This window comes from Gouania willdenowi, chromosome 13 (assembly GCF_900634775.1).
Source record: "Gouania willdenowi chromosome 13, fGouWil2.1, whole genome shotgun sequence".
Classification (NCBI taxonomy): Eukaryota; Metazoa; Chordata; class Actinopteri; order Blenniiformes; family Gobiesocidae; genus Gouania; species Gouania willdenowi.
In genome coordinates this window covers 21,838,032-21,861,851 of record NC_041056.1, presented here as the reverse complement: position 1 = coordinate 21,861,851, position 23,820 = coordinate 21,838,032, and the positions used below count along the sequence as shown (strand labels likewise).

General features: G+C 36.7%; 1 protein-coding gene across 2 annotated transcripts; it reads right to left on the bottom strand.

Annotated features, from left to right (window-relative positions):
• Positions 1-246: 246 nt before the first annotated feature.
• Positions 247-21,706, bottom strand: ypel2b (yippee-like 2b). Of its 2 annotated transcripts, XM_028464611.1 has the most exons (6): positions 21,518-21,706; positions 6,424-6,655; positions 4,821-4,864; positions 4,568-4,676; positions 1,293-1,360; positions 297-401 (listed from the first exon to the last, which is right to left on the bottom strand). In XM_028464611.1, exons 2-5 carry the CDS (start codon positions 6,538-6,540, stop codon positions 1,325-1,327), a joined length of 306 nt encoding a protein of 101 aa, XP_028320412.1. In that variant the 5' UTR covers positions 6,541-6,655; positions 21,518-21,706; the 3' UTR covers positions 297-401; positions 1,293-1,324. The 2 variants fall into 2 exon arrangements, with proteins under 2 accessions (XP_028320410.1, XP_028320412.1); XM_028464609.1 differs by lacking the exon at positions 1,293-1,360 and having other exon boundaries at positions 247-401.
• Between the last annotated feature and the right edge of the window lie 2,114 nt (positions 21,707-23,820).

Here is a 23,820-nt window from a genome sequence, read left to right as displayed (position 1 = left end):
AAAACAAAACAACCCATGCACACATTCATTAGACATGTCTAGTGTTGCTGGCCATCACCTAGTCCTGCTAGCTGCAATCAAGCCTGCCTCGCCCACTTCTGTCAAACAGGGATGTCTGGGACCTGGTGTCTGTGTGTGCGTTTACATGAAGGGGTGTAGTGGGGAGAGATGGGCAGTAGGTTACAGAGGTTAATGGTAAATCAGCCAAACCAAAGTCACACACAGCCCCACCCCTTCCCTCCCGTCCCATCCCGTCCACCCGGCCCCTCCCTTCCTTGAACTTCTGTAATCATCACCCGGCCGCTCGACCCTCAGTCCCAGCCGTTGTCTTTGATCATGTGGGCCAGCTCGATGATGAACTTGCCCTCTTTATACTTCTGACTGCTCTCGAAAGCATGTTCCTAGAAAAAAAAGAAGAGAAGCAGAAGAAGATGGTCTTTCAATGAGCAGGAGAAAACACGTCAGTCCTCTTGTTATCACCGTGAAATGGAAAGTGCAATGTTTACAGAGTTGAGTACGTTTTTCAGCTAAGCATAAAAACACTTGGCTCAGTTCTGACCTATCTCTGCTCATTATGACTGTATGGAAACTAGTTGTATAACGGTCAGTCACCAAACACTGCAGAGAACCCATCAGTAGAGCCAAAACCCTCAAACAAAACTCGCCTCACATTGGCACAAATCTGATGTGAAATACGCCAAAAGCTGAAGGCCACAGGTTTGATCACAGGTCCAAGCGGTCAAGCTTCTCCATCTTATCTCCTAGATGTGTGGTCCAAAATTCTTGCGGAAAAATATAAAAGTTACCAATGTTTCTTAGCCACATTTACTTTGGCTAAAAAGCTAACACCTTCATTTACCTTAACTACTCTCTTAACACTGCTTATTAGAAAGTTTAGTAATACTTGTCAGCCTTATGTACAAAACTTGAAGTTTTGTGCATAAGGCTGACATTACGCTGTCATTATTATGAAAGGACATGTCGTTCATTACCCAAACCCCACTAGATCCCTCCAGCTAACCCAAAAAATGCCAACATACCTCCAAGTTGTCATAATTTAGCGAAAGGTAGGTAATGACAGCCTTCATGACACCTTATTCTTACTAATGACAGATAATGTCAGCCTTATGTATAAAACTTCAAGTAAAGTGTTACCGAAAGTTTACCACAGATTATCTTTTGCCTGACAGTATATATTTAAATTTTAATATCTTTTTATATTAGCTGTGTGTTTTCATTTATATCAAACACACTTTGTCATAGTAGCATGTTTGAGTCGTCTCACGGCTAACCTTAATCAAAGCTGGATGTCATGTCGTCTTTGTTACATCTTGCGTCCCAAAATGTGCCTCATGCTTACCTACGGAAGATTTTTGTTGTTTTGAATATTTTTATAATATTTATTTTTTAAATGCACATACAAAAACATATTGTACTGCTGTTAGCAAACATTTTAAGTTATTGCAATCTAACCACATTTGAGTCATTTTAATGAAATCTGTAATACAGAACATAGTTTCCGTGGCTACAATTAAATACAAACATATTATAATAAAAAATTACATAGTTAATACCAAATAAATCTTACAGAAAAAATGCCATTCATTCAATTTGTGCAACAAAGCCTAACCACAGCTAAAGGTCATTACTCTACACGAGCAGCAAAATAGCAGATCATTTAATATTCAAACAAATTACCTTTTCTCAATAATACAGCACATGCACAGCTGTTGATAAGACTTGATGACTAAAATTGTTTCTGAAACATAAATTTGCACATTTTCTACATTTTGCACATATATTTTAGCTCTAGCCGAGACATAGGCTACCAGATCTGAGAAAACTAGTAGGAGCTAGAATTTTTAAACGATTATGTCTAAAAGAAAATGTAATATTTTTCATTTGCAATGCAAAGGTATCATTGTTAGTTCTGAATGAGCCTGCTGGTTCAAACTTGGGTTTAATACCTGAAACTGTCACAAAGCCCTTCCAGTATTGTTGCCAGATACAGTCAATAATCCCCTAGAACAATGTCAACGAAATGCCTTGTGACTATTTGGCAACACTACCACCACCAGCGTTGAAATCCCCCAAGAGAAGCCTGACACATGTCTGGGGAGTGTCTGTCTCTTGTTTTGTTTTCGGCTATTCCTAGTGGAACTGCTGACTGAGACATGTTATCAGATTTCGGGGTGACGAAGTGCAGTAGGTCAAGCTTCTCCAAATAACTTTGACTGCAGAAAGTCTAAACGGCTGTAACTTAAATTAGTCGTAGCCCTCGATTTATGGGGCGCTGCTGATTATAAAGTTGAGCATGGTTTAATAAACAGCAACTTTTCGCAACATTTAGCAACAAACCACGTTTAGAAAACATATTTGCTGCAATATTTGTGTACTTTTCTCGTAAAAACATAACATCAATGTTAAATATAAATCTACGTATATGTTAAATAATAAATCTCATTCTAAATGTGAAATGTTTGCATCAATGAGCTTTTATTTTAGCACTTCTGGTGAATTTGCATATTGGCTAAGTATTTTTGTTTCACCTGTGACATTTAGATTTAACATCTAGATTTAACATCTAGATTTAACATTTAGATTTAGATTTTAGATTTAACATTTAGATTTAGATTTTACATTTAACGTTTAAGATTTATATTTAACATTTAGATTTAGATTTTATATTTAACATTTAAGATTTACATTTAAGATTTACATTTAACATTTAGATTTAACGTTTAGATTTAACATTTAGATTTAGATTTTACATTTAAGATTTACATTTAAGATTTACATTTAACATTTAGATTTTTAGATTTAATATTTAGATTTACATTTAAGATTTAGATTTAAGATTTAGATTTACATTAAACATTTAGATTTAATATTTAGATTTACATTTAAGATTTAGATTTAATATTTAGATTTACATTGAACATTTAATATTTACATGTAACATTTTGATTTAACATTTATATTTACATTTGACATTTAGATTCGATATTCAACATTTAAATTTAACATTTAGATTTAGCATTGTCCTAATATTTTTGTTACGAGAAAAGTAAATATCACAAATTTCACAAATATTGCAGTAAATCTGGTCAAAAGTAAATCCACATACATTTTTTTAAATGTGGTTTGTTACTAAATGTTAAGAAAGTTTCTGTTTATTTTGGCATGTGCATCTTTACAATCAACACCCCATGTGGAATAAGCCTAATGGAGAGCAAATGCAACTAAATGTTCATGTGCTTCTTGATAGGAATAGAAAGTACCAAAAGAAGCAACTCTGATCCTTTTTTTTTTTTTTACCAGTCACCTAAAGGTAAACTATCTGTATTGGACAGGGCTGGGATGTAAAGAATCAGTCATTGTTATACAGTAGTTAGTAGTTCTGCACATGTTTCTGGTCAATGGAACCCTATGAGAGGCCGAACAACATGGCTCCTGTTGTATAGGTGAGTGTATGTGGGTGAGTTTTCAAGGATGGAGTCACGTGGCCCGCAGTGTAAACTCTCACTTCCAAGCTGACTAGCTTCACCGCTGACAGCTGCAAATGCTGGTATTTGAAGACAGCAAACATGTTGGGAATCGTGTGCGAGCTCACATGGGACTTAAAAAACCACTTGCGCTAAATGCATCTGCACGTGTGTTTGGACACTGTCTGACACCACTTTGTACTTGTTAACAATCATCTTTGCTTTAGGAAAGCAAAACCTGGGACATTTATTTTAACTCTGAAATACAGCTTCCAATGATCTAAACTACTTTTCAGTAAGTTGATCAGCCCTCTGTTATTATTATAATAGTCCATTTAACACTAACTGAGGTTTTGATGGGTATTTAACTTTATTACTCCTGTCTGTGGCTAAAATACATCATCAATACAATTAAAAAAAAACTATTGTTACATTTGTCTTTGGAATACAGTCTACAGTGCTGTGCATTGGCCATAATAATTGTCGACCATCTCTCTTACAACTAATAAGTGGGTTAGTCCCAGGTTGACTCCATGATGATGAAATCAGTGCTCTGAAAGAACATATCTAACAGGACTGTAGTTGCTCATACTTTGGCTTTATGATTGTGATAAATTCCAGTCCAATTAGACACATCCTGAAGGAATTACATCATATTTATGCTTGTATTTATCAGCACAAATACAAGGGACCGATTGATCATCCAAATTCTAAATCTAGTTTTGCACCGCACAGCGACAAATGTGGAAGTATATTCGTGCCATCGGATTCGAACTCACACACAGAGCGGACCCGGATGCATTTTTTGGTCCTATTTTTGTTCCCACGTATCTTTACCCTGGCCTAGTTTGGTTTGCTGCTCAAATAAACTTTGCTTGCTGATGCATTTCAACCACCTTGTGTCTGTTCTGGCTTCAAACCTAATCACTTCCTAAGCAGCATGGAATCCTCCTGTGGAAAGTGGAGCCAAAATAAAATCAGAGTATGTCCTTTTGACAGACCCGTGGAGCTAAATGATCATTAACCTCTACGCATGGATGCAGTTTGAGGTTTGGTGAATCAAATAGGGCAAGGTTACTTACATATTTCCAGCCCAGTGTTGTTTTACAGTTCTCACAGTAGATATCTGCTACAGCATGCAAGCCTGTCAGCAGAACTCTCTCCTCTGCAGGGCCGCACCCAACGTTCACCCTGAGAGAGAGAGAGAGAGAGAGAGAGTTGGGAGGGTTAAAAACTACATCCGGTGTTGAGTCCGTTCTATGAATATGTTTTTCTTCCATGAATATGAGTGGGTTTAAATAAAGGAAGATGTGATTCTCCCATTATGATACTCACACAGAGTTAAACAGGTAGGCTCTGCCCTGGCTGCCCTGGAACGACTGCACGGACAAAACAGAAAAATTATAACAAATGCACAAATACTATAGCACCCTCTGAATATGAAGGCTTTATTTAAACAGATAAAGCGCTTTAGTCTAAAGAAAAAGCTCCTTTTTGTAGACTTTTTGACCTATTTTGCCACAATAATTACAACAAGACAGTCATCAATATACCCCAGCAGATTGGTTGACATTATAACTCACAATCTTTTCCTAAATGTCCTAAATCTAAGAACTTAGACGTATACATAACACAATATTATCACATCAGAATATAAAATTACTAACTATCTTAAACAGTTTCTAAGAAAAGCTGTCCCCTTTGAAGATACCTCGAACAGAGTAAAGAAAAACGGAACAAGGGCAATAACTCCGGAAAAAATAATTGCGCGCTTCTCATTTTCGAACTCCATCAAGGTACTAATACCCTGAAGCCACACACTGAATTTGATTTTCCTATCTTAAACAGTTTCTGAGAAAAGCTGTCCTCTTTAACTGGGACGGACGGATGGAGCTCAAACCTATATCCCCCTTCCACACTTTGTAGCGGGGGATAATAACAAAGCTTCCAAAGAGAGGTTTATCAAGAAAGATGTGTTCTCATTATAATAATCACACGTGGAAAAAGTGAGGATGTTTTCATAATCTGAGTCAGAAAACAGATTATAAAATATTCCATCCACAGCAGTGGCAGAGAGTGATTTACAAATAACTTCCTGTGACTCCATCACCTCTGGGCTCGGCCTTTTACACACTGCAACTCTAAAAATTCAAGAGATTAACGTTTGTATCAAATATGCGATGACGATGTATATTAGGTCATTAACTAGATTAAAATGATCCGAGAAAGAGGAAGGGATTGTTCTCACTGAATGGAGTTTTATTTTGCTCTGCTTTTCATTTGATTATTCTGAAGTTTTTTATGTTTTACCTGTGTGTACAGTTTGTCTAAAACAGTGTCAAACTCAATTTAGTTCAAGGGCCAAATATGGACCAGTTCCATCGCAAATTGGCTGCAGGTTTTAGGCTGGAAAACAAACGATCTCATTGACGTGCCCATGTTTGTACTTCCAGTTATAAATTAGACGTAAAGTATAGAAGGCACCAAAAATATGTCCTTTGATTTATTTATCTTTTTAACCAATTTTCATTTTATTTGGGGAGATTTTTTTTGTGGAATAATTTGAGAAAAATTGCAGGCTTTTGGACAAAAAAAGTTATTTTGTAATTTATACAATGATTCATGTTTTTTCTGTCATTTTCACTTTCTCCTGCGGGCCAAATCGGATGCTCTGAAGGGCCGGATTTGGCCCCCGGGCCTTGAGTTTTACACATATGGTCTAAAACATCTTAAGGCTCTTATTATATTCGAAACCTCACACAAACAGAACAATAACAGTGTTTATTACCTGAGATAATAATAAAGTACTGAGACATTCACTTAATCATAAAAAAGAATAAGTGAGTGTCTCATTTACACAGTTTATGAAAATGAGCCAACAGGTTGCCAAGGTTACCACTGTTGTGAGATGAGAGGAGCGCCTGTTGTCGACGGTTACCTTAGAGATGAGCTCATCGTGGTTGGCCAGGTGAGCTCTACAGTGGATGCAGCTGTAGGTTCGATGGCAGTTGGGCAGGTACGCCTGGAACGTCTTGGAGCGCGTCATTCTGACCATGGGCGGAGTTGGCGGGCGGTGCAAGAAGGGACTGCCAGCCCAGGTCGGCTCACAAGGGAAGCACCGCAACACACAGGTGAGGGCCGTGGTGGGCGGTGGGTCGGGAGGCAAACACCTGAGCACAGGGAGGGTTAATGAGCAGCGTGATAAACTGTTGCCTCAGACACGCCAAACACCAGAGGTGAAAGGAACAGATTACAAGCACTGTACTGTACAAGTTACTGTAATTGAGTTGCTTTTGTGGGTACTTTCTATTTCTAAATCAGTCATTTCACTTGTACTTCAAAAGAAGTAATTAGTTACATTTCTACACCCAACCGTTACTGAGTAAATTATTATTTTTTGCTTTTAAATCATCAACGGACTTTGTGAAACTACAAAAAATTAAATGATCAGACAACAATCAAAAGCATCACATCATAGCCGACCAACCAGATCAAACGTAACGTATGGCACTTAAACAGCATTGAATGCTGGTTATTTTCCTCAGCTTTAGAGTTCATTACTGTAGCTACACTAAGAGCTTGATCATTTTTTTTTTTTATTTCAAATGAATTCATTGATGCTATTTTATCCTAAAAAATAAATGAAGTTAAAAATGTCTCTTGCTTTTTACGTTTATACATGACATGTTTACTGTATGCAAGGGAACCGTGGCAGGATTTATTACCAAAAAACTAGTAACTTTTACTTTGAGTACTATTTAATTGAACTGCTTTTTACGAACGATAAGGGATTTTCAAAGGCCGATGCCGATACTGATTTTTAAAGAAAAAAAAAAATATAAAATATCTAAAGCTGATTTTGGAAGTCGATATTTGAGGCCGATATACGTTTTTTCAAAGCACATTGATTAAGAAAGATAATTTAAACACTCATATGATATAAATGTATATTAGAAATTAAATTAAATACACCAATAGAACTCTTGACATTTATTGAACTTTAAATATACCTTCACACAAGCAAGTAAAACAAAAAGTACAAGACGAGCAAGTAGCAGTAAAGCACGACAACAATATACAGTATAATGTGTAAGTAGTCGGTTTAAACTAAATACCTGTTTTAGGTATTACCACTCATTCCTTCCCTCTGTTCACAGCCACCACCATTATACCTAAGCTTCACACTTGTCACCATATGCACAACTACAACATCACATCTCACTTTAAAATAATCAACTCTTCCCACCCTTTCCATTTCCTACCTTGAGTCTCTCCTCCCTGTTCCCTTCCCCCTCACACTGCCCTCTGTTTTACCATCTGGTGATGGTAAAAAAAAAAAATATATATATATATATATATATATATTTTTTTTTTTTTAATTATTATTATTTTTGGCTGATGGCCGATCCAGAAAAAAGTCCATATATCGGCCCGGTCGACCTCTAATTTCAATCAAGTAACAGTACTTATTTGAGAAGGACATATCAGTACTCTTTACACCTCTGCCAAACACTGAGTCATCAAGTATTAGTGCGTCACAGGCTGATTTACACCATCTCACAGTTTAAGGTCAAGCTTGATCAGGTAATTCCATCATTTATTATTTTACACCCAAAACAAAGTGGGAGTATAGACTACTACAGTCGGGGGGTGTCGTCTACTTCTACTGTAAACGCACTGCTGTACTGGTATGTATGAAAAGTGTTTTACAAATAATGTTTGATGGGTTTTTCTTGATGGTTGTCTTGACTTGTTGCTTTGCAGTAAAAGTTTCTACTCCTCTTGCGTGTAGAAAGTTACTGTCATAACGTCCCACATTTGACCCTGATTGACATTCCAAATTAAAGACTTTTCTTACCCTGTGGACGCTGTTTGTCGCCATTTTCACTGGTGTTTAATTATTTGTCTGTTAGCAGGATTACGTCAAACATACTTAATGGATTTCGACAAAATCTTAACCAAAGATAGACCTTAGGTCACAGAAGATTCAATCAATGAATTTTGGTTTGGAGGGGATCCAGATCAATATACTGATTCAATCGTTCTGTCATAAGGAAAGCATCTACTGACTGCTGTCATGTGTCTTTATGAGTTCTTTCTGGGCCCCCTGACGCCCCATGGTCTGGAGAAGAGAGTCCCAGATGTGGAAGAGTAAAAATGTTCCCTGATCTTTGTTGATGTTAAAGCTCCACTTCTTGATCTCAATGGCTTCTTTGAGCCATTTGAATAAATGAAACCTTTAGGGGCGTCGAATATCGTATTTTATCGGACTGCATCTCAAATCAGTTTTTGTTGTTTTAGTCCCCGCCCTCAATTGTCCCCACCATATACTGACAGTAAAAAAATACCTGAAGTGAACTTGAATTGTTGACTATTGTTCTCTGTTTGAGTAACATCACTTGATCAATCCTTTTCTAACATTCCACACTACAAAATAAGTAATAAAAGTATGTATGATTTGTGCTGGTATCGTATTGGATCGATATCGGTATCGGCCGATACTCATATTGGAAGTGAAAAAGTTGTATCGTGACATCCCTTAAATATTTTACTGATTCAAGATCAGTTTAAAAAAAAAAAAAAAAAAAAATCCCTCTCTTATCATTGGCGAAGTTAAAAAAGTTCAATGGCATTTAATTATTTTGCGAATGCATTGAAAATACAGTATGTTTTAAAAAATAGCCAAATACGAGAGTGCAAGGAAATAGAAATTTGACACCAATGAAAATATAATTGTGCAGCTCATTAGAAGTTCAAATGAGCAACTTGAGCAACATCTAGCAGGACAGCGGCCCTTCAGGACTCAGAGACAGCCCTGGATTGGGCTCTTCTCATTCAGAATGAGCTACTGCAATGACCACATACCAAAGTGTTACCGTGACTGCAAAGCTCAAACGCCTGCACAGGTTGCACTGTGGCACCACATTCCCGCCAGTAATGAACATCTATCTTCACCATTGTCCTGCCTCCTCCTGATGAATCTTGGCCACGGGTTCCTTAGCCTAACACAGATGTTATCACATACAGTAATTATGCAGAAAGTTCAAAAAGTAAAGATGCTTTTGTCATGACAGAAACATTATTTGTGTGTTTTTTGTTTTTTTTACAGTTTTAGGCCTAACAAACAAGGCATTGCTGAAAATGATGTGAGGATAACGCCATCATCTACATTTAATGCTACTGGTGATTCTCTTTAGTTCTGACCAACCATCTAACTCCGCTCATAAACATTTGGTTAGTTATAACTGCTGGACATTTTTTTTTACTTATTGAGGTGGACCTACACCAAACTTGCCATATTCTAACCTATTTTCATCACTTTTGTGCCATATTTTTGCTCCTTTTAATGCATTTTTGCTACGTTACTCCCATTTCTGCCACTTCTCCATCAAATTTCAATGCCTTTTCTGCACATTTTTTTCCACTTTCAAGACATTTTTTTTTTCCACTTATAAACCCTTTCCATCACTTTTCCCATCTAATGTTGCATATGTCACTTTTAACCTATTGTCACCATATTTCATGCTTATTTTTGCCAATTTAACCATTCACAATTTGTCATGCCCATTATTTGTCACTTTAAACTACTTTTAAAATAATATTCCCACAATCTCCACCCCTTACATTTCTGCTACTTTTAAGCCAATTTTGACACTTTGAACACTTTTTACCACTTTTCTGTCCATTTTTGGCCACTCTATCTTTTCACCAATTTCTGTGTTTTTAAAAAATCCCATTTAGCCACCTTTTTCACAATTTTTGGTCACTTTTAACCCATTTTATTTCTGATGAAAACAAGAATATACATCTTTAAGATGACTAAATACTATGGCGCAAATAATAGTAAACCTTCTGGATAACTGGATATTATTCAGATCAATAAATACATGTGTTTATCACAGATTCATAGAACAATGGACCATCGTTTTGCTGACTTTATGGATGAGCTCCAAAAAGCTCTCCTCTTTTTTGAGCGTTAATAAGGACTTCTAACGTGTTTCAGTGACACTTTTTGTATCTTGCATTGGGAACACTTAAAGAGCTGCTAGCTTGCACTTTGATATAATAACTACCGGCAGTTTATTCATTCTTGAATGATGCTGTAACATCATGTCATTATTATAAACACTTATTTGATCCGTTCATTGTTCTGCCTGCCACTGAGTCTGGTTCAATGCTTGCTTGGGAGCAGCACAGGCAGCAGTACGAGCTCACACTCTGTGTTTAAGTCTATGGGGCAGCAGAGATAATCTGCTTAGCCGAGCACAACTGTGAGGATCGTGCTCGGCCTGCTCCATGATATCCAAATGGATTGAGACCTTAAAATACTTCTGCCTGTGTGCCCCGGTGACTGAGAAGATTAGTGAGCTGGCCTGGGAAACCTTCCCGGGGACGGAGTGCCAGGGGCCACGAGGACCAGCTGATGTTTGCCTGGCCAGGAGCAACGGAACGTTTGGAGTCATAGGCGTGAGACGAACAGACATAACTTTATCTTGCTCAGTGGTTCTCAAACCTTTTTGGCTCAAGTACCCACTTTATCTTATTTCTGAATCCAAGTACCCCCCTTTGTCTGACTACAGCCCTTTGCTTAGAAAACTATTATATATGATGGAATGAATCAGTGATACACATTTAACCTTTTTTGGATCGTGACCCCATTTTGACATCAAGAATTTCTGGCGCCCCCAAAGACATGTTTTTGATCATGTTGACCTCAGATGTTTATTTAATTTACTGCATTTTTGTTGAACTAGATTTATATTTCGCAGAGTGAAACTTTAATACAGTTGTTTAAGATTGTGTGTTGTTTTAAGTTTAAAAAAAAAAAAAAAAAAAGAATATTTAAAACATTTCAAAAATCTTTTTTAATTTTTCCGAAAATTTCAGGCGACCCCACATGGGGTCCTGACCACAAGGTTGAAAATCACTCATTTAGTGGCTCCTGAATAGATTTATTTCTATAGTTTTTCATCATTTTCGGTGACGCTGAACGATTAATTGCATTTGCAATATTATCGCGATACCGTAAAATGCGATTTTCTAATCGCAAAAGCTCCAATTTTATTTATTTTGTACTGTTCTGTTAAGTTCAGAGAGTGTTTAAGAAGTGCAGTCCACATGTTTACATGTTTCATGAAACGTGAAGTTACTTAGATATGTTGAAGAGGCAAAGCCACAGATTTGTTTGCTGTATCGTTGTAATCTGTGCTTTAAAATGTACATTTTATATTTATTTAAAGTATAAATAAATCTGAAACTGTTTATTATGAAACAGATTGATTTATTGCTTGTGTTCACTGAAAAATATATGACAAGAGGCCCTTGAAAAAATAATTGCATATTAAATCGCAATTGCAATATTGAGAAAAATAAATCGCAATTAGATTATTTTCCATAATTGTTCAGCCCTAATTTCTGGTCATCTCAAGCCTGGGGCGGGACCAAGACTGACCATTTACTTGTTAATTTTCCACTCTCTCTCTCTCTCTCGCTCAAGTACCTCCTGTAATGCATCGCGTACCCCTATTTGGGAAACAATCATCTAGTTAGTACCAGTACTTTTTTTTAAATAAATATCAGGCTGGGACGTTTTTCTTTATTTTTTTACATGTGATCTCAAGTGTATGGAAGCCCGTTTCCGCCACTAAAAAAAAAATAAAAATCACCAACAAAAGTCATAATTATGAGATAGAAAGTCATAATTATGAGAAATAAAGTCATAATTATGAGATAGAAAGTCATAATTATGAGATAGAAAGTCATAATTATGAGATAGAACGTCATAATTATGAGAAAGAAAGTCATAATTATGAGTTAGTAAAGTCATAATTATGAGAAAGAAAGTCATAATTATGAGAAAGAAAGTCATAATTATGAGATAGAAAGTCATAATTATGAGAAAGAAAGTCATAATTATGAGATAGAAAGTCATAATTATGAGATAGAAAGTCATAATTATGAGAAAGAAAGTCATAATTATGAGATAGAACGTCATAATTATGAGTTAGTTAAGTCATAATTATGAGATAGAAAGTCATAATTTTGAGATACTTGAACACATTTTCAGCAGCTTGTTCATGTGGTGAGCTGACACTGAGAGATGGCTGATAAGACTACCGTAGACTACTTTAGACGGGGCTTTACAAATGATGAAATACTTTTTTTGCTTGCAAATTCACATAGAAATATGCTGAGTAAACGCAACCTTGAAAAGATACTAAGCAAAAAGAGGCTCTGGCGTCGAAAGGATAAAACTGATGTGGTTGAAGTAGCTCAGTTTATTGAACAATAAATGGAAATTTCTGGTCAGTGTCATGGGTACAGATGGATGTACCAAAAATCTTTCTAGCTCATAATTATGACTTTACTAACTCATAATTATGACTTTCTTTCTCATAATTATGACTTTCTTTCTCATAATTATGACTTTACTAACTCATAATTATGACTCTCTTTCTCATAATTATGACTTTACTAACTCATAATTATGACTTTCCTTGGTGATTTTTTATTTTTTTTGTGGTGGAAACGGGCTTCCATACAAGTGAAATAAAAGTGGATAAAGTTTGTGAAACTGTAATGCTTTCATAACTTTGCAATCTGGCTTTTTTTACAAGTTGTTCACTCTTTGCATTAAATCGCCTCACTTTGCTTCCTTCCCGTCTCAAATGAACCATCTGGAAAAACTCATAAACTGCTGATTGGGAGCAGGAGGCCTCAGTGAGTGGAACAAACCAAAGTGAGGTGAGAGAAGGAAGAGTCGCTCCCTTTGCTTTTACAGCTCCGCACTATGATTGTTTTTAGTGTCAGACGGAGAGCGATAAAGGCTCGGCTGCTGATGGGAAGCACTGGGAGGTATAAATAAACAGGGCAGAGAGACGTGCCCTTGCTTTCTCTTCTCTGACTGGATGCCAGCGGTGTGGGATAGGAGGACAAAGACACGCTCAGTACGCCTGTCAGATCTGACCCCCCGACACAGACGCACACTTTATCCTCGCAGTCATTTCAGGACAAAGTTTATGCAGCAGCGAGACCTCGTGAGATTTGTGCGAAAGAATGGAATCCTGCTATGCACGTTAAACAAACACATGGTTAAGTTTTGAAGATTAGCAGCTGATTTGAATTGAAAAGGAATCAAATTTGTAAACTGGCTGCTGATGAGAGAAATTAAGATCATTCGCTGTTTTCTATTTGTGAGTAAAATGAGTGATTACTTGCAGTTACCTTGCATAGTTTAAAAACTAAAAGTTTGATGTTTCTGAGTTTGTGTTTTTAACAAATGATGTTTGTCATAGTTTTTGACAACAACGCTTTTTTTAGACTAAGAATGAATGCATGATGACTAAAACTATGGCTGCATTACTTGACATTTCCTTGGCCATATAAAGATTATTTAAAAAATTCAGAATAATGTGATGTGAATGAATCATTAAGATAAGATCACCTTTATTGTCCCACAAAGGGGAAGTGTTACAGTAGCAGTGGATAAATAAACCGTAATAAATAAATGAAACAAAAAGGAAGATACAGTATATACACACACATGGGCCTGTACACAGTACAGAGAAAGAGGAAAGGCAGTGGTGCAATAAGGACATTACGCAATAAAAACAGAATATATACATACAGTATATGCACTAAAATAGCTGACTGTCAGTGGATTGGCTGTCAACGTTCGGTTGATTATATTATTAAACACGGGACGTGATGTTAAATCGTCCTTTGTGCCACAAGATGGTAGTCACATGAGCTTTACCATTTGAGTGGTAAACCTCATGAGTGGCATCATTTGGGATGCATCGTCATCAGTGGTGTTCCTTTGAATCAGGGGGTGTTTCTGCCTTTTAAACACTAGACACCTTCATCAAAGGTGGCCAGCTACAGGGTGATCAAGCCTGAGCTTGCATCCCATACGTAACTGTTTTCCATTCTCTCCTATCTGCAGCTTTAAGCCACCTCACACTTAGTCAGTGCTCTTTGTTCTTTTTTCTCCCTAAGTGTTTGCCAGGGTTGGGGTCAATTACATTTTTCAGTCTTCAATTATCCATGTTCAACAATTCATTTACGATTACAGTGACCAGGATTTTTTCCAATTACAATGAAATTACAATTATTTCTTATCCTCAGAAAGTCAACTACAATTATGTTATAAATTACTAAAACGAAATTACAATTAAGCACAATTACTGAGCCTAAAATGAATAACCTAATATAAGTTCCCTTCCCTCTTGTGTTAGCTTTCTGTTAGCATCTTTTATGATAACGGGTCCTAAATCAGCTGCAAAATACGCTAAAAACAAATATCTATCAACTCATTTCTTTCCTATCTATTGATCACCTTGTTAGGCTTCCTAATCAATGAAAATATAGGTTTTAATATTTTTGGTGTGGGCGTCTGAGCCTTTTTTGTGTCGATTTAAAACATTTTTAAATTATAAAATGTGGGAAAGCTTGATATGAAATATTTTAATAATTGTTAACTCCATATGTGTAGAACTGTACAGAGAACTAAAATGGTTCCCCTGTTTTGTCTTAAATTACAACTCACAATTTTTAATAGAATTTCAATGGCGGGGGCGCCGTGCTCTGTGGGGCCAGCATGGTTCGGGGGGTGCTGCGGGGTGGGTCTCCGGCTGTGCTGCTCGGCGCGTCCCTGAGGCCCGTGGTGCCGCGTGCCGTCTGCTCCATCTGCCCTCTCCTTTGGCCCGCTATGTGGACGGGCCGGGCTCACACCAGACAGGCCTCCTACATGGACACTTCACTTCACTCCCAGGGGCTGGATGGTGGGGCTGGGGGCGGAGGGGGACGCCGCCTGTGCTACTAAGTCGCGCCACCTCAAGTTGCCCTGCTAATCCATTTAAATTTAATCACACCTCACTTCACACTTGTCACCAGACTGGCTTGATTACACAACACAATAAGCACAATATGCACAACTACAACTTCATATCTCACTTTAAAATAATCAACTCTTCCCCACCCTTTCTATTTACCACCATGCGTCTCTCCTCCCTGTTCCCCTAAATAATAAATTCATTTATTTAATTGCAATAACAAAACATGCATTGCTGTCTTAAAAAGATTGCACTTCTTGTAGTGTTGACCTTTGACAGCATGTGCTCTGAAAAGGGAACGAAGAAAATCCATCATCTGTAGCAGCTGTAAACCTGTAATAACTTCGACCAATGGAAAAAAATATTAAATTTTTTTTGACCAATCACGTCTCCCTGTCCCCCTCCTCGTTCTCAACCCCTCACATGTACAAGCTCACACTGAAAGCGCGTCACCACTGATAGAGTTAAAACAGAGTTTTTGGTCACCTTTTTAACATAAATGATGGTAAAGTTTATGGTTTACTTACTGCTGAATGAGACATGAGACAACAAAGTTTCTACACAATACAAGAGATGAACTGAGCTCCTCTTCTGCAGCAGCTGTGAGCGTGCATGTGAGTGAGACGGTGCACAGAGGGGAGGGGCGAGGGGGTAAAGGCGGAGCCATCAGGGAGGCTACATTCAAAATCATGTTAGCTTTTGAAAATCACCTACCCTACCTTTAAAACCTTTATTTTGAAGTCATCTGTGAGTGTTCAGTTAGACATGGAGCTTGGTGCGATTGCTCTGGTAGCAAGAGAATATTACAGGCTAATACATAAAGTATTTGAAGTCGACTAAAACTGAGAGGTTTCTAAATTAAGACTAAAATCAGAAAATCAGAAAAATAAAACTATTTCTTGTAGTGTTGACCTTTGACAGCATGTGCAGACAAGTAAAAAAATAAATACAATAAAAAAAATAAAATAAAACTAAGACTAAGATCTTTTCTCGCAGGTTGATGCAAAGAGCATCATGCTCAAGGAGTGATTTTCATCAGCAGGGCAGGATTATAGTATAGCACGTGTTTTGTTTCTCCCTGTGGGTCACGTACAGTATAATCCTACTGCAGCTCTGTCTCTGTGTGTTGTCTGTAGTTACTCTGAGAACTAATATTACACATATGACAACAGAAACTAAATTAATCCTAATAATGTGATGATCAACACACATTTGCAGAGTCACTGTTTGCAAATCCAGGGACGGTGTTTAACAGGCTAAAAGAGGGTCGAGGCTGAGGCTGGACTATTGATCGGTGGATTGATTGTACGTCACTGATGGGGGGAAAATTATCAGATAATGAGATTTGGGTGAATGCATAAAAGGAACGGTCGATAATCCTAAAAATAGTTTCATAATTGGCTCTATGTTTTTGTTTTTACCAAACGAATTAAAAAACAATGGTATTTAAGAATAAGAATGGTTTATTTAAAGAAGAGAGGTATGGGAAATAGATTCATTTCCAGCTTTTCTAGTCTGTTCTGTTCTGCCCTGTGTCAGAAAACCAGGGGTTCTCAATCATGGGGTTAGCACCCCGTTTGGGGTTGTGACACAGTGGGATGGGGGGTTGCCAGATGCCTTCAAGAAACTAAAAATATGTTTTTGAACAATTTGAGCCTATATTTGCTTATTTTCATCCTTTTTCTGCAACTACACCAAACTTGCCATATTATAATCTATTTTCATCACTTTTTCTTGCCATTTTTTTGCTCCTTTTAATGCGTTTTTACTATACTACTCCCATTCCTGCCGCTTATCAAATTTCAATGACATGTTTTTCTACTTTCAAGACATTTTTGACATTATAAACCCTTTCCACCACTTTCCACCACAAATGTTGCATATGTTCACCCATTATTGTCACTTTTACTTTTACCCTCTTTTCATCATATTTCTTGCTTATTTTTGCCAAAGATTTGTCATGCCCGGCAGTTTAAACTAGTTGTTCCTACTTTTTAAATTATAATACCCCCCCCCCCCCCCCCCCCCCACACACACACACACTTCTGCCACTTTTAAACCAATATTAACACTTTTTTGGCCACTTGAATTTGCAACTTTTAACCAATTTCTGTGGTTTTTAACAACCTTTTCCTCCATTTTTGGTCACTTTTAACCCATTTTATTTCTGATTAAAACAAGGATTTACATCTTTAAGACGACTACACAGTCTACTGTGGCGCAAATAATAATAAACTTCCTGGATAACAGTTGATATTATTCAGATAAATAAATGTGGCTATCACAGATTCACAGAACAATGGACCATCTTTTTTGCTGACTTTACGGATGTGCTTCAAAAAGCTCTCCCCTTCATTTCCCCTCATAGATGACCACTTTTATATGTGTCAGCCATGCCTGTTCTGCGCTGTGACAGAAAACCCTATTGCATAAATGATAATAAGATGATAGAAGCTGATCACAGCCATGCTGAGAAGCTGCGAGTCAGGACCGAGACTGTGACAACAGTATTTCTCCAAAATGAGTTTATCTTGGAGTTTTCTTTATTTCCTCCTCATACTAAATATCACTGAAGAGAATTTTGTCTAAATCCAACTGTTACTGACACATGTTGATATACGTCTCTAAAACTAGCACATAGCTAAGTGACAGGGGACGCTGCCTCTTCAAAGTGCATGCAAAACAAGTTTTATTTGCGTATGTCTGTCCCATCTGTGTAGAATCAGCTTTCAAACTCTGCAACTCTCTGACTCTCATCTTTGATCCCTCACATGATCAATAACGATCGCCGTGCACACTCCAGGATGGAAATAGAATGCAGAGAGGCTGGGATTAGATCAGACAGTCTGCTGATCAGCATTTTTATTAGCTAAACTGTTGTTGTTGTTGTTGTTGTTGTTTTAAATGTATTTATTATTATTGTGAACAACTTGCAAACATTTGTATTAAATGACTTAGTGGCGTTACTGCGCTTGCTTATTTAACTAAATAGCATCCTTACTTGTTGGTGCACATGCACAAAGTCAGGTACATAAATATAAATATAAATATAAATGTATGTTTAAAACAGAGGCTCCCAATCTTTTTTGGCCCCATTTTGATATAACAAATGTCCGGCGACCACAGATAATTTAAAGTGTGTTTCAAATACAGATTAGTGCACAAAGTGACAAGTGCGCCACCTCAGATATTTTTATACTGCATTTTATTTTGAACTAGATGAATATTTGAAAAGGTTTGAGTAAAGGATAGAGTTATTTGATATTGTGTTTTATGTGTATTTGAAAAATAACGATTAAAAAAATGTCAAAAATAGAATTTGAGTCCATGAATCCCCACGTGTTTTATTATTTTTTTTTAACAATTACCAGACATTTAAGGCGGTCCCGACCCAGAGGTTGAAAATACTAGATTAAAGGTTCAAACTGTTAATAACTAAAACACAAAGAGACACAAAATCTATCACACAAGATGTTGACATACTGTATATCTAACGATAATCAATCCCTTTAAATAAACATTTTGTTCTGTTCTGAAGATGGTTTGTTAATCCAATACATATTAATGTATTTTTTTTAATACAAGAGTAGCTTCAGTTTTGGACATAAAGAGGATGATGCATAATCACATATTGATTGAAGTATTTCATATGGTAAACGTAAAAACCATCTTTATTCATGTTAGTTTGTAATGATAATTTTCTGGTGGGTCCGAGGCTTATAAATCATCTGCTTAAGTCTCATCTGCATGACTGAGGATCCAAAAAATCACTATTGATATGTAAATTGTTGAAACATGAGGATGATTGAATACTTTCAAGTTTGGGAGACAAATTCATTTTAGTTCAGGTGTTAAATATGGAGCAGTTTGATCTCAAGTGGGCCCAAGATTTGACTTCAACATGATTATTGTGCCATATTTTGCACTTCCACATATAAACACCTTATGCAGTATGTAAAGCATCGATAATATCTGAGCAATAACTGACAGATATCATTCCCTGCAGGATTTTCACTTTGAAAATTCTCTATTTAATTCAGGGAAATGTTGTGGAATAATTCAAGGAAAAATTGCTGGATTTTGAAAAAACGTTTGAGGTTCTTTGACAGATCAGATTGGATTTCGTCCCATGTGACAAAATTATAGTTCAGTTGTTGTCAGTTGACAAAAATACGAATATATTCTAGTGTTTGCTCAGATGTATTTTTTAAATCAGTCATTGTCTCGTTGTTGTCACTTGACGAAAATTGCAGGATTTTGAAAACATTTGAAGTTCTTTCAATAATTTGTGGAGTGTAATTGTGCCAACATTTACTGTTGAATTTCATTGGATTTGTGGGCTATTATATCTACAAAGGAATAAGTTGGTAATATACACAATGATCCATGTTTTCTCTGTTATTTTTTTATTTTATTTTTAAAAAATAATTGTAATTTAATTGTAATTGGAAAAAATGCCGGTCACGGTAATCATAATTGAAATGTAATTGAATATGGGTCATTGGAAACTCAGCTGCCAACAGCAATGGCGCCAGGTCGGGAAATGCCCGTATGTTGTGACGTGATGTGGGAACTACAGTATATATATCTGAGCCTGTGGTCACGTGACTGCCGTAAAGTGAAACGTTCTCCAGGCATTCTCCAGGTCACATGACCTGGCCAAAGACGGTCCGTCTCTCCAAACTTACATAGTCGGTATTTCAAGAGGTTAGCCCTGCTAGGAGCATTGATACTGTCAAGTGCTGTATATTGTTCTGAGGAATCCTTTAAAATAACTCATATGGGTCAACTCTTTAGGTCAATAAGTCAGCGGTGTGTCTTTAAATATGTTGAAAAAAAAATCTGCCATCCGCCAGTGACAGAACTGTGCATGCGCACAGGAAGTACCGGGACTACAGTCAGGTTTGTCTGAGGTCCAATACCAACAGCCTATTATTATTATATATGCAGTGTTGGGGAGTAACGCATTACATGTAACGGCGTTACAGATGACAAAATATAAGTACCGGTAATCCGTTACGGTTACAGTTTAAATTGTTGGTAATTGGATTACAGGTACATTGTTAAAATCAATGGATTACACAAAGTTACTCCTCAGTTTCAAGGGTTTATTCACTCCCAACATGGCAACGAGATGCTTTTCCCAGAAGCCCCAATGTAAATATGAAACACTGATTAAGGCTGCCACAACGAATCATTCAAATCAATAAAAAGACACTTGTTTCAGTTTAATCATCTCAAGCAAGGTTTAAATGTGCTTTACAGATAAACCGTATGTTTAAAAAAAAAAAAAAATCTGTTTAATCGATTAATTTATTGGCCGATTAATGGATTATAAAAATAATTGTTAGTTGCAGCTCTACAGATGATTACTCTGAGTATGTGTTATTACTGTCAAGTGTAATATCACCATCAGCACCTAGAGAGAATGTATTCACAATAGTTATGTTTATTCTTTTCACCGACTGCTGCATCCCTACACTTAAAAGATCTAATTTAATGTGGAAGTAATCAGATTACAGTACTTAGAATGAGTAATGTAAGGGATTACAAATGACATTTTTGGGCATGTAATCTGTAATCTGTAACTAATTACATTTTGAAATTAACCTTCCCTACACTGTGTGTATGGTTTATTATTTTTCTAACTTTTAGTTTTTTTAGGCTGCACTGAGGGGCCCAGTAGCAGTGTGGGGCGTGTACGTGCGTGTGTGTGCGTGCGTGTACGTGCGTGTGAGTGTTGGCGTGAATCAGGTCACACAGGCATTGGATTGGCGCACTTTATCTGGGGCAGAACTTCAGCCACAACACGCACGCACGCACGCACACCTTTGAGTCATCCATATTACCCGCAGTGACTGTGACTGACAGGCTGTCACCGCTGATTGAGTGAGTTAGCCCAACATCGTGATAAACCGCATTGACCGATGCACCGTCACGTGACGTCAGGCATGTCGTCAACACAAAACATGCGCGCGTGCACCCACCGCAGCGTCACACAGTGTTGATTCAACATCCTCTGATTGCGACGCGTGCACGCGCACACGCAGCAGGTGACTGTTAAAGGGCGCTCAATCAAAAGTAGTGATAATGAGCACATGATTGATGAATAAGCCTCTGACAATGATAGTGCGTAATCAATGCAGCACAGATGTGATGGTGATGGTGATGATGATGATGATGGGACGTCATTATTACCTTTAAAGATAAGAAAATGTAGTCTCCACGGAGCCCAGAGACAGAGTAACACCTCCCGCTGTTCACCGTGACACTTTCCGATCCTACAGCCGCAGTAGCTGCATTCCTCTCCGGGCAGAACCTCTGCTGTTCTCCGGTCCGGGCAAGTCGTGCACAGACGCAATGTTTTGACGCGCAGCAGAGTTTAGGAAGGCAAGGACAAAGAGTATGTGCACCACCAGCCGGAGTGAGAGCGTTCACCCCCTCACAGTTTACCGACCACCGCTACCTTCAACAGCAACTGTTCCATTTCGTTTTAGTCACAGTTGTTTCACTAAAAGGCAACTTAGTTTTAGTCAAAATGGTATAAAAGGTATATATTGTGATAGATAATGTCATTATTTTAAATATTGCCAAACTATATTTTGAATTTAAAATTTAATTGATGAAATTTGTGTCGTAGGTATTAACAGAGGTTCTCACGTTACTGTAATTTAATTGCTTTTATGGGTATTTGTACTTTTTTGAGTATATTTCTAAATGACTAATTTTACTCGTACATTTTTGAATAAGTAAAGTAATTCGTTTACATTTCAACACCCAACCGTTACTTGGGAATTTTTTTTTTTTTATTTATTTATTTTTTTTTTTTGATTTTTTTTTTTTTTTTTTTTTTTTTTTTTTAAAACAGTATTTCCGTTTCGTGGTCTCTTCATAGACAGTTTATGAAGGCACATTGAACATAATCCATATGTTCTTAGTCCAGCACCTTTCTTCAGTTCAGGTTGGGGTTTCTACCTAAAATGTTGTTACCCACATGTACTGTTTAACAGTTGTTATTTTATTTCATTTTACATTTTCACAAACCTTTTATTTTATACAGATGCCTTTGTGGAAAAGAAATTAAGTTCCAGTTGTGCAAGATTTGAATATATCAGTACTCTACACCTCTGGTTTGAGTCTTTTGACTAAAAAGCTGCTTAGTTTTAGTCAAATTGGTATAAAAGGTATATATTGATATATTATTAATCTAGATATTGTCACATTACATTTTGAATTTAAAATTTAATTTAAATAGTAAAGTAAGTAAATATTAAATAGTATATAATTAATATTGTGTGTGTGTGCGCGTGTGCGTGTGTGTGTGTGCGCGTGTGTGTGTGTGTCATGATTGGGGTGAATTACATTTTTCAGTTACAATTACATCTTTAATAATCCATGTTTAATTACAACTCATTTACAATTACAGTGACCGGCATTTTACTATGAAATACGATAGAGCATAATGACGGTGTCACATATTGAGTTTACATCCGTACTAATCCTAACATAATCCAATAAACAAATAAAACACGTGTCCGTTCACTTTAAAAAATAATAATAAATAAATAAACAAAAAGGAATTATTTCATTTAGCAAAAATTCATTTTTCGGTAGTGAGCATATACAATCTCAGTACAATGTGAACCGGAATGAATGAGTGATAACACATATTTTCAAGAATCTTATTTTGTAAATAAGTGAAATGAAGCTGTATTTAGTGCTTCCTGAATGGATTTATTTCTAGTTTTTGCCGTTGTATTTTCAGTTCTAATAAGGATAATTACCATCATTGTTTTGACCATTTTTAACTAAAAAGGAACAGTATAAGACCCCATAATTTTAATGCCTTCATTTGTTAATTTTCCACTCTCTCTCTCTCTCAAGGACCCCCTGTAGTTCCATCGTGTACCCTTCGGGTTACACGTACCCCCATTTGAGAAACACTGGTCTAAAGGATTACATATGATACAGAACGTGCTACTAAATAAATGCTTCAAAATATAAACCTAAGTTTATCTTATTCACTCATAATTACATTTATGTTATACCCGTTTGAGAAATATTGAGAATTTTACATTATTTTTAACTAGTGTAAAACTAAAAGAACTTGAGAGGTTAATGGTTGACTTGTTTATCATTCATCTAAAAACGAATTAAAATAATATTAAACAAATGTGAAACGTAATTTCATCAAAAATATTATGTATATTAGATAAGCTTTTTTCCTGGATCTATAAGCAGATTATGGTCACTTTATAATAATGGTGTAGCGCTATGGTCTGGTTGTCTCCAGCCAGTCAGGGGAGATGACCATCTTGAGTCTGTACTCTTTGTTGGGAAAAAAACTAAACACGCTTTAATCCGTAGACTGACTGACAGGCCTCTCAACCAATCAGAACACGAGTAAGGCATAGCAACAACGCACCTATTGGCTTGGTCGTGGACACGAATGACAAATGATTTATATTTATTTTAAATATATATTCCTTATTCTGTGAAAT